Below are 11,299 nucleotides of genomic sequence, written 5' to 3' on the forward strand. Positions count from 1 at the left end.
ACCTAAGACAACAACACGACATGGCAGCAACACATGACAACACAATATGGCAGCAGCACATGACAACACAATATGGCAGCAGCACAACATGGTATAAACATTATTGGTCACAGACAACAGCACAAAGGGCAAGAAGGTAGAGACAACAATACAATCACCCAAAGCAGCCACATCTATCAGTAAATGTCCTGTAGGACTAAATATATTTAAATAGCGGGGTATGATATATATATATATTTTTTTATGGTGATTATTATTTTTGTGCGTGTAGTGTTAGATGGTAGGGTATTTGTTTTATTTATTTATAATTTTGTTCCAGTAAAGTAGAAGGGAGTTATACTCCGGTCGAGCAGGTGGCAGGATCGTTGCTCTACATACTGCGTGGTGCTCGGTGTCACCAGTGTGCGACTAGTCTGGTCTGATATAGGAGATCGCCAATGACAAGATGGCCACGGAGCATTAGAGGAATCTGTCAACTCTATCAGCTACAGTGAAATAACATTTGGTGCTTTCTATAATAATGGGTTTATCACAAAGCACCGGTGCGTCGGAAGGAGGAACAGATGGATACCACGTCCACGGGGTAATAATGCGTCTTTATTTTCTTGCACTTTTCTGACGCTGCGTGTAGTTCTTGACAAGGAGAATTTACGGTAATATACACAAGGCATACAGTGGTGTAGGAGCCGGATAAGGCCTAACGAAAGCTGATGAGGTGGCACTTAACTAGCTCCCCTTTTGGCGCACTGATAACACAACGACCTCACATTGATTTACGAGCTGAAACAGTCGATCATAATAACTGTGTGTATCGTCTGTATACGATATACGCTTTGTCTTTTGTGTGAATGAGCACCCAATGTAACAAAACTTACACCAAGTCGATGTTGCTACTGTAGATATACTTAGGCCTAGCGGTGACCAAATGACAACAACATTTTAACGTTGACACCTTTTCATGCATGCATTTATATTATAAATGTGTATATAGTTACACGAGTTAACTGTATAGTAACTTAGTAAAGTCAACTCCATATGAAGTTGACTTTACTCAACTAACTAACGTTAACTAGATGGTTGTTTTAGTTGTGCCATGACATTCGCTTGGGAGGAACATTGTGATGAAACGGTCTAAATTCTGTTCCATAAATAACACGGTTGCCAACAAATAACGCATACAAAGTTGCATATCGGCAGAATAACAGTCCTGGTAGGAAGCGGGCAATTTAGTTACGTGTTTCACTCACCACGTTTATTCCCCCCCAAATGTCTATCCTCACTCTGGTAACCTATGGACAAATATTAAGAATAAGCTATGTGATGGTTCGGCAGCTAATCGGCTAGGTGAATTAATCATTCTACGTTCTATTCGCTTCACGAGGTTTCTGGAACAGTATCCTGTTGGAAAGTTCCACCAGTTATACCCACCCTTCCTGCTATCTGCAGGAGCCACATGTTGCACAGCAGCATAGCCGGAATGAATACGATACTGCACAACACAGCTTAATTAAACCACTATATGATCTACTATTTGTTGATCAACCATACTTGTTGTGGAATTGTTAGATATTGCTGAACTGTCGGAACTAGAAGCATAAGCATTGGATTAAATGGTTGTGTTTGTCTTCCCATGTCCATGTGGTGATCTGATAGGTGCAGGAGAATTCCCCTGCAGAGAAAGCTGGGCTGGAGCCGTTCTTTGACTTCATCCTCTCTCTGGGAGACCACAGACTGGTGAGTTAGTCAGATTCATCCTCTCTCTCTCTCTCTCTCTCTGGGAGACCACAGACTGGTGAGTTAGTCAGATTCATCCTCTCTCTCTCTCTCTCTGGGAGACCACAGACTGGTGAGTTAGTCAGATTCATCCTCTCTCTCTCTCTCTCTCTCTCTCTGGAGACCACAGACTGGTGAGTTAGTCAGATTCATCCTCTCTCTCTCTCTCTCTCTCTCTGGGAGACCACAGACTGGTGAGTTAGTCAGATTCATCCTCTCTCTCTCTCTCTCTCTCTCTCTGGGAGACCACAGACTGGTGAGTTAGTCAGATTAATCCTCTCTCTCTCTCTGGGAGACCACAGACTGGTGAGTTAGTCAGATTCATCCTCTCTCTCTCTCTCTCTCTCTCTCTCTGGGAGACCACAGACTGGTGAGTTAGTCAGATTCATCCTCTCTCTCTCTGGGAGACCACAGACTGGTGAGTTAGTCAGATTCATCCTCTCTCTCTCTCTCTGGGAGACCACAGACTGGTGAGTTAGTCAGATTCATCCTCTCTCTCTCTCCACAGACTGGTGAGTTAGTCAGATTCATCCTCTCTCTCTCTCTCTCTGGGAGACCACAGACTGGTGAGTTAGTCAGATTAATCCTCTCTCTCTCTCTGGGAGACCACAGACTGGTGAGTTAGTCAGATTCATCCTCTCTCTCTCTCTCTCTCTGGGAGACCACAGACTGGTGAGTTAGTCAGATTCATCCTCTCTCTCTCTGGGAGACCACAGACTGGTGAGTTAGTCAGATTCATCCTCTCTCTCTCTCTCTGGGAGACCACAGACTGGTGAGTTAGTCAGATTCATCCTCTCTCTCTCTCTCTCTGGGAGACCACAGACTGGTGAGTTAGTCAGATTCATCCTCTCTCTCTCTCTCTCTGGGAGACCACAGACTGGTGAGTTAGTCAGATTCATCCTCTCTCTCTCTCTCTCTGGGAGACCACAGACTGGTGAGTTAGTCAGATTCATCCTCTCTCTCTCTCTCTCTCTCTCTCTCTCTGGGAGACCACAGACTGGTGAGTTAGTCAGATTCATCCTCTCTCTCTCTCTGGGAGACCACAGACTGGTGAGTTAGTCAGATTCATCCTCTCTCTCTCTCTCTGGGAGACCACAGACTGGTGAGTTAGTCAGATTAATCCTCTCTCTCTCTCTCTGGGAGACCACAGACTGGTGAGTTAGTCAGATTCATCCTCTCTCTCTCTCTGGGAGACCACAGACTGGTGAGTTAGTCAGATTCATCCTCTCTCTCTCTCTCTCTGGGAGACCACAGACTGGTGAGTTAGTCAGATTCATCCTCTCTCTCTCTCTCTGGGAGACCACAGACTGGTGAGTTAGTCAGATTCATCCTCTCTCTCTCTCTCTCTCTCTCTCTGGGAGACCACAGACTGGTGAGTTAGTCAGATTCATCCTCTCTCTCTCTCTCTCTCTCTCTCTCTCTCTCTGGGAGACCACAGACTGGTGAGTTAGTCAGATTCATCCTCTCTCTCTCTCTCTCTCTCTCTCTCTCTCTCTCTGGGAGACCACAGACTGGTGAGTTAGTCAGATTCATCCTCTCTCTCTCTCTCTCTCTCTCTCTCTGGGAGACCACAGACTGGTGAGTTAGTCAGATTCATCCTCTCTCTCTCTCTGGGAGACCACAGACTGGTGAGTTAGTCAGAGCATTGTGGTACCATCTTATTTATTTCTACTATAGACCTTTGATTAATATAAAATGCATCTTAGATACTCTGTTCAGTTCCTCTATCACACACAACCCCCACCCATGTATTGCACGTTTCCAACATATTTCCAACTGACAAACCTACTTGTGTCCAGAACCAGGAGAATGACATGCTGAAGGACCTTCTGAAGGCTAACGTGGAGAAGGCAGTGATCATGGAGGTGTACAGCACAAAGACCATGAGGCTGAGGGAGGTGGAGGTGGTGCCCAGTAACATGTGGGGAGGACAGGGCCTGCTGGGGGCGTCTGTCAGGTTCTGTAGCTACCAAGGAGCCAACGAGAACGTCTGGCATGTACTGGTGAGGACTCACCTGGCTGTCGATTAGGCTATGATTAGGTAGTTGTAGATCAACGTACACACGGCTACAATTTCAAACAACTAGGTATTGTTTTATTTGTGGTGTGATCAGTTGTCTGTGTTGTCTGTGTTGTCTGGGGGGGGGTCCTACATGTTGTTTCACATCATGCTATTCTGTGTTATTTTCTGTAGGATGTGGATGTGAACTCACCAGCGGCGTTGGCCGGCCTTCAGGCCCACAGTGACTTCATCGTTGGAGCAGACCAGGTGTTGCAGGATGTAAGCGTAATTATTATCATTCGCGTTCTTAACATTTTTCAAAGTTGTTATCTCCGTTGACTAGGTCATTGCCTTTTTAATTTAGTGGGATAATAACCCATTGCAATAAACAATTGTCACTGTGATCTCGGTGTCTGTCCTCAGTCGGAGGACTTCTTCTCGCTGATCGAGGCCCACGAGGGGAAACCTCTGAAACTGCTGATCTACAACACAGAGACAAACGCCTGCAGAGAGGTGGTGGTCACACCCAACGGGGCCTGGGGAGGAGAGGGGAGGTGAGTGGGCTGGTCTTACCTGGGGTTTATCTTGACCTTACCCGGGGAGGTGAGTGGGCCACTAGGTCTTACCTGGGGTTTATCTTGACCTTACCCGGGGAGGTGAGTGGGCCACTAGGTCTTACCTGGGGTTTATCTTGACCTTACCCGGGGAGGTGAGTGGGCCACTAGGTCTTACCTGGGGTTTATCTTGACCTTACCCAGGGAGGTGAGTGGGCCACTAGGTCTTGACCTTACCCGGGGAGGTGAGTGAGCCACTAGGTCTTACCTGGGGTTTACCTTGACCTTACCCGGGGAGGTGAGTGAGCCACTAGGTCTTACCTGTGGTTTAACTTGACCTTACCCGGGGAGGTGAGTGGGCCACTAGGTCTTACCTGGGGTTTATCTTGACCTTACCTGGGGAGGTGAGTGGGCCACTAGGTCTTACCTGGGGTTTAACTTGACCTTACCCGGGGAGGTGAGTGGGCCACTAGGTCTTACCTGGGGTTTACCTGGACCTTACCCGGGGAGGTGAGTGGGCCACTAGGTCTTACCTGGGGTTTACCTTGACCTTACCTGGGGAGGTGAGTGGGCCACTAGGTCTTACCCGGGGAGGTGAGTGGGCCAAGGTCTTACCTGGGGTTTACCTTGACCTTACCTGGGGAGGTGAGTGGGCCACTAGGTCTTACCCGGGGAGGTGAGTGGGCCACTAGGTCTTACCTGGGGTTTAACTTGACCTTACCTGGGGAGGTGAGTGGGCCACTAGGTCTTACCCGGGGAGGTGAGTGGGCCACTAGGTCTTACCTGGGGTTTAACTTGACCTTACCCGGGGAGGTGAGTGGGCCACTAGGTCTTACCTGGGGTTTAACTTGACCTTACCCGGGGAGGTGAGTGGGCCACTAGGTCTTACCTGGGGTTTAACTTGACCTTACCCGGGGAGGTGAGTGAGCCACTAGGTCTTACCTGGGGTTTAACTTGACCTTACCCGGGGAGGTGAGTGGGCCACTAGGTCTTACCTGGGGTTTATCTTGACCTTACCCGGGGAGGTGAGTGGGCCACTAGGTCTTACCTGGGGTTTAACTTGACCTTACCCGGGAGGTGAGTGGGCCACTAGGTCTTACCCGGGGAGGTGAGTGGGCCACTAGGTCTTACCTGGGGTTTACCTTGACCTTACCCAGGGAGGTGAGTGAGCCACTAGGTCTTACCTGGGGTTTACCTGGACCTTACCCGGGGAGGTGAGTGAGCCACTAGGTCTTACCTGGGGTTTAACTTGACCTTACCCGGGGAGGTGAGTGGGCCACTAGGTCTTACCTGGGGTTTATCTTGACCTTACCCGGGGAGGTGAGTGGGCCACTAGGTCTTACCTGGGGTTTGGGCCTTGGTCTTACCCGGGGAGGTGAGTGGGCCACTAGGTCTTACCTGGGGTCTTGACCTTACCCGGGGAGGTGAGTGGGCCACTAGGTCTTACCTGGGGTTTATCTTGACCTTACCCGGGGAGGTGAGTGGGCCACTAGGTCTTACCTGGGGTTTATCTTGACCTTACCCGGGGAGGTGAGTGAGCCACTAGGTCTTACCTGGACTCTCCCTCTCTGTTATTCTGTACTGCCTGAATGCCAAGGCTCTGAAACATCAGCAGTCTAACTGATGTTTGTTTTCTTTAGTTTGGGTTGCGGAATCGGATACGGCTACCTGCATAGGATCCCATCCATGTTTCCCTCTCTCCCTGAAGATGACTCCACGCCAGAGATGCACGCCAATGGACACCAAGAGGTGTGGATGGGCTCCTTGTGTTTCACTACAATGACATGTATGGGAATAAGACCGAGGGAATGCCGCTATGCCCGTCACTTGTACAGAAATGACACATGAATCTACAGGCCTGCTAGTGACAAGGCTGACCGTTACCCCCATTACAAGGCTATCATACATGCTTATGACATCATAATGCATTATACCGATGGGCAGTATTAAACTTGGAAGTACAGATGACAACAGCAAACTTCCAGAAATGTTCATTGATGTGCATTGTCCCTGTGAAATAAATGAATCAACTGTTATGGGTTGTGGGCTGTGTGATCCACAGGCGTCTCTGATGGTGGGTCAGTCCGGCCCACGCCTGGGACAGGGGACAGAGATGACAGACCAAGATAACAGACTGGAACAGATCACTCTGCAGAAAGAGGACCGTCCTCCACCTCTACCCATACAGGGAATCATGGATCCAGGTGGGTTGACTGGTTGGTTGGTTACAGGGAATCATGGATCCAGGTGGGTTAACTGACTGGTTACAGGGAGTCATGGATCCAGGTGGGTTGACTGACTGGTTACAGGGAGTCATGGATCCAGGTGGGTTGACTGGTTGGTTGGTTACAGGGAATCATGGATCCAGGTGGGTTAACTGACTGGTTACAGGGAGTCATGGATCCAGGTGGGTTGACTGACTGGTTGGTTACAGGGAATCATGGATCCAGGTGGGTTGACTGACTGGTTGGTTACAGAGAGTCATGGATCCAGGTGGGTTGACTGGTTGGTTGGTTACAGGGAATCATGGATCCAGGTGGGTTGACTGACTGGTTGGTTACAGAGAGTCATGGATCCAGGTGGGTTGACTGGTTGGTTGGTTACAGGGAATCATGGATCCAGGTGGGTTGACTGAATGCTCGGATCAACCCTCCTCTGCCAGAGCATCCATTGTGTGCTCTGAAAGCTAAGAGGGCGAAACACTCTGAATTTACGGACAGACAATCTGACGAACGCCCAGGGCGCACTCTGGCACTCCAGAGTGAATATACAAACGCACCCTAGATCCTTATAAAACACATTCAGCCAACATGCATAAAGCCATTAATGAAATAGGAGTTCATTTAAAATGTTTGTCTATTTTTGGGGGGAGGCAATAGCTACTCGTCCTTTGGTCCACACAACGCAATTATACACAGAAACCACAAGACTAATTACTATGTCTGTCTTTACTGTTCATCTTCCATGACCTCTGTGTTGCTGTTTTGTTTGGCCGTTCAGTTAATACATCTGTCTATCTGTGTTCCTCTGTGTGTCTGAGGTTAGGTTCTGAATCTATGAAACTGTTATATTGATGCAGTCTCTGTCTGTTTTTTATATTTTATCTTGAACTACCTCTGTGCTCTGCCAATGCTTTGTCTTTTTGCCTGATAAGGAAGTGAACCTTTTCTTTAGGTTCTGAATCTGTGACTCTGTGTTCCTCCAGGCTTCTCTGAGTCTGAGGTGGCTATGATGGCCCCTGACCAATCAGAAGACATGGCTGATCGACTGGACCTGTCCGTCTCGTCCATCGACATGACCGGCACCTCTCTGGCCGTGCACGAGGAAAAGGACAGCAACAACATCTCCGGCATCGGTAAGTTAACTATAACTTGGAGCTTATTGAAAGGGAAACGAGCTGTTGTTTTGGTAGTGTTTTGTATTTTCAATTGGTTGCCGTGTCATAACAAGACAAGCAAACTGTTGTTGCTATTTATTATCACAGTGTGAAACGCTACACCCTTATCTGTCAAACAATTAATCTCCGTAGTCCCGACGTTGACTGTCTCTCTTCTCTGTTTGTACAGAAGAGCTGGGTGACAGTGAGCTTCCTGAGACGCCACCAGAGAACTGGATGGAGACTGAACATCGGGAGTCCCTTATCATGCCCACCGAATCACAAGACCAAGCGTCCGAATCCGCTGGATCCCCTGACACAGTTGTGGAGGCTCCATTCGCCCCTCCTCCTGTCGTTGAGTCCCTCGCCCCTCTTGTTGATGCTGAAGCTTCTCTCCCGGACCCAGACATCACCTCTTTCTCCCCCTCCCCTCCCCTGGACCTCCTGCCCCAGGACCAGCTCCTGCTTCAGCCCCAGGTAAGTGACATCTTGGTGGGGGACTCACTCACTCAGGACGACGTCACATTGGATGGAACACCACCAGAGCCAATGGTAGAGCCTGACGTCATCAGCTCACTGGAGCAACTCTCTGTGGAGCAGTCTGAAACCGCCGCGGCGGAACGCCACCATGACCACCACGAGTGTTGCCATGACCACCACGAGCATGAGGTCAGCAACCAGGAAGTGGAGGAAGAGTAGGTTTGTGTGTTTCTTTCCCGGGTCTGGCCACTGCCTGAAGAAACACTAGCAGAGATACTGAGCAGTCAAACAACATGGGACATTTTCAGAACACTGGTGAAAAGACCTGGGGTGATGTATTGACATGACACACTAATAGAACCAGATAGAAATGTAATGAATTTAACTGACACGCTTCCCCAATTTTATATGGTGACAATGGATGTCTGTTCTATCTGAATGTGCTGAACAGGCCTCTGGTATATGAGTGATGGCGAGCGTACAGTCTATGGTATATGAGTGATGGCGAGCGTACAGTCTATGGTATGGTCCAAGAGAACGTTGTACAGTTTTTTTTGTTTTTGTTTTGAATGACTGGTTGGATGGGTCACGAGGGAGATCATGGTAGAAATGCATAACAATTGTATTTTTGGGTGTAGAATCCTGTGTTACAAGTTCAGCTTAATGTTCCGATTAGCCGTAAGGGTTGCAATGTTATGAACAATTTGTAGTTTGTTTTTCGTGAAAAAAAGAAATTATTTTTTTATTATGGTTTTGGATTTCTTAAAAAAACAAATCAATTTAATGGAATGGCCATGTGAAAGATCCAAAGATAATTACACACACACAGATAAATACATTCATTATATATTGTTGAACTACTTTATAGAATTCACTACGACAAACCAGTGCTGTATAAACTTAAAGCATAGTTGCACTCTTTTTAATATTTGATTTGTGACGACGACAACTTTTTTATTTTATTTTGTCCTGTAATTTGACTATTCCTGTTGAAATGCACTACTTGACATACGAGTGGACCTCATAGGCCTGGGTCTAATACATTCAAATACTTGAGCCGCGCTTGATTTAGTTTGCCAGTAGGCTTGCATGGCCCTCCTTCCAAATCCCGTCTCGTTGACTCGAACGTGAGAAGCCTGGGCTTCCGAGGTTAGTTTGCCAGGTACCATGGTACCATCTCAAAAGTGCAAACTTCAAGCTAAATTAAGCGCATCTCAAATGTTTAAAAAAAAAAACGCCTATCATTTGTTCTTAACTGACTTGCCTAGTTAAATAAAGTTTTAATAAATAACCTTCGCACTTCAGCAAACAAAATGATTAGAAACCATGTGAAGGACTTACCAAGACAAACAGACGAGGTAGAAAGGAGTTGGAGCACTCTACGCAAAAGGCTAAATTTTAATTTAGGTCACTTTAATCCATTGTACAGGATGAGAACAGGTGATGTCTTCCTTGGTTACAGTTATAGAAATCCATGTTTCAAAGTTTTTAAAATATTTGAAACGGTCGTTGTTTTTAATGCATCAAATATAGCAATTGTTGTTAGTTCTATGTTCACAAAAGAGAGACATTTTTAATGTGGGATCAGGTTGTAGTTTTAGTTCTTAAACTCAAGAAAGTTGAATCTGTACTTAAGAGGTAGACCTGTTTTCAATAAGTTCCAGTGCATTTCTTTGTTAGACAATAATATTTTGTGGATTTCTGTAGCGTAAAAGGACCAGATTCAATCCGATCGCGTTTGGTCGGCTACGCACCTTTATAAAAAAAGTCAATGTTCCTGTGTTCGCAGAGACTGCATTCATCAACGCTGTTGGCTCAATAGTAAATTACCTTTGAATGTAAAGCGTGCTAAATCTCAAATCTACCGAATGATCGGATGGAATCCCAGCCTTTGTTGCAGGGCATTTTATTTTTAAAGTGTAATTTTATGGGTTTCTGAACACCCTAGGTGAAAGGTCATTATTTTGTAAACATACAGTAGGGAAAGTCTCATTCCTCCATGTTACCTCTTATCTGTGTCATTTTTGATCTATGCAATTGTCAGCCATGTTTGTAGTTTTTTTAAGCTGTAGGCAACATACTGTAGCCATCTGTAAGCTGGAACCACAGACAATACAGTATCAGGGTTGATCATTTAAATTCCATTTAAATCAGTCAGTTCAGGAAGTACACTGAAATTTCCAATTCTCTTAAATTCTTTCTGAATTGACTTGACCGCAACCCTGTGCAGTAGCTTCTGATTTAAATAGTGACACTACTGTTGTTAGTTTTAATATAAATGTTTTGAGAAAATGCTTTTCTGTAAGAGAAGGTTATTTTGGTCTTCTTCTTTTTATTTAGGCTAGGCACTTAGTTGTGAGAAATGAGGGGAGGGGAAATATTTTATCAATGGATGGAGAGTTTATTGTTAATGAGTGCAAATGAAATTCTGATTGTGAAAAATTGATTAATATTCTCTGCAAAGCTTGTTATGCTAAAATGGAGTCGCTTCTAGTCACTGGAACAAAAAAATAAAAATGGTCACAATTATATTTTTGCCTTTTTGTTTTTCTAAACTTTTAAGCGTTGTGTCATGACGCTGGACGGGGGTAGGTTTATGACAGTCATAAATACTTCTTTCCCCCCCCTTTTTTCCCCCTCTCTTACCCTACTGATGTGACTATTGAAAATCCCTTGGTTAACAGAATTTCTGGGAACATCAGAAGGTGGGGGGGGAATTAAACATATTTTGGTAATCCAACCAGTTGAACATATGCGGTGGTACTAAATGAATACGATGTCAGTTGTCATCTGAGACATTCTCAATGATAGGATGACAAACTGTACAGTGGAAAGTCTACACATTATAGTTGTGCAATTTAAATGTTTGAATATGAAATGTGATTTTAGCTTTGGTTGCGATTGGTATGAACTTTGAACTCTTCACTACAGAATTGAAACCTCCTAGCCGTTGTAAATGTGGGCTAGGAAAGGACGAACAGAGTATCCCGTCTACCACACAACGACGACACTACAGCGTTTCCCATTCACCACCAGAGACGCTCTTCAAAGGACAACGGACTGTTGGGCAACACGGGGCCATCCATCTACCACCAACCTATTGAAGCGCAGCTC

At 46.0% G+C, this 11,299-nt stretch overlaps 1 protein-coding gene across 2 annotated transcripts; it reads left to right on the top strand.

The window, feature by feature from the left end:
- The first annotated feature begins 414 nt into the window (after nucleotides 1-414).
- Nucleotides 415-10,714, top strand: LOC135509213 (Golgi reassembly-stacking protein 1-like). 2 transcript variants are annotated; one of them, XM_064929689.1, is made up of 9 exons: nucleotides 415-583; nucleotides 1,654-1,734; nucleotides 3,573-3,776; nucleotides 3,968-4,054; nucleotides 4,199-4,329; nucleotides 5,970-6,078; nucleotides 6,392-6,533; nucleotides 7,535-7,684; nucleotides 7,896-10,714. In XM_064929689.1, the coding sequence occupies exons 1-9, from the start codon at nucleotides 521-523 to the stop codon at nucleotides 8,402-8,404; spliced, it is 1,476 nt and encodes a 491-aa protein (XP_064785761.1). In that variant the 5' UTR covers nucleotides 415-520; the 3' UTR covers nucleotides 8,405-10,714. The 2 variants fall into 2 exon arrangements, with proteins under 2 accessions (XP_064785761.1, XP_064785770.1); XM_064929698.1 differs by having other exon boundaries at nucleotides 1,660-1,734.
- Nucleotides 10,715-11,299: the final 585 nt, after the last annotated feature.

Source organism: Oncorhynchus masou, chromosome 3 (genome assembly GCF_036934945.1).
Source record: "Oncorhynchus masou masou isolate Uvic2021 chromosome 3, UVic_Omas_1.1, whole genome shotgun sequence".
Classification (NCBI taxonomy): Eukaryota; Metazoa; Chordata; class Actinopteri; order Salmoniformes; family Salmonidae; genus Oncorhynchus; species Oncorhynchus masou.

Excerpts from the sequence above, each read along its gene's own strand:
- LOC135509213 (XM_064929689.1), top strand. The coding sequence starts at position 521 with ATGGGTTTATCACAAAGCACCGGTGCGTCGGAAGGAGGAACAGATGGA. Across the intron at positions 3,777-3,967 it reads AGAACGTCTGGCATGTACTG|GATGTGGATGTGAACTCACC; the intron begins GTGAGGACTCAC and ends TATTTTCTGTAG. Across the intron at positions 7,685-7,895 it reads CAACAACATCTCCGGCATCG|AAGAGCTGGGTGACAGTGAG; the intron begins GTAAGTTAACTA and ends CTGTTTGTACAG.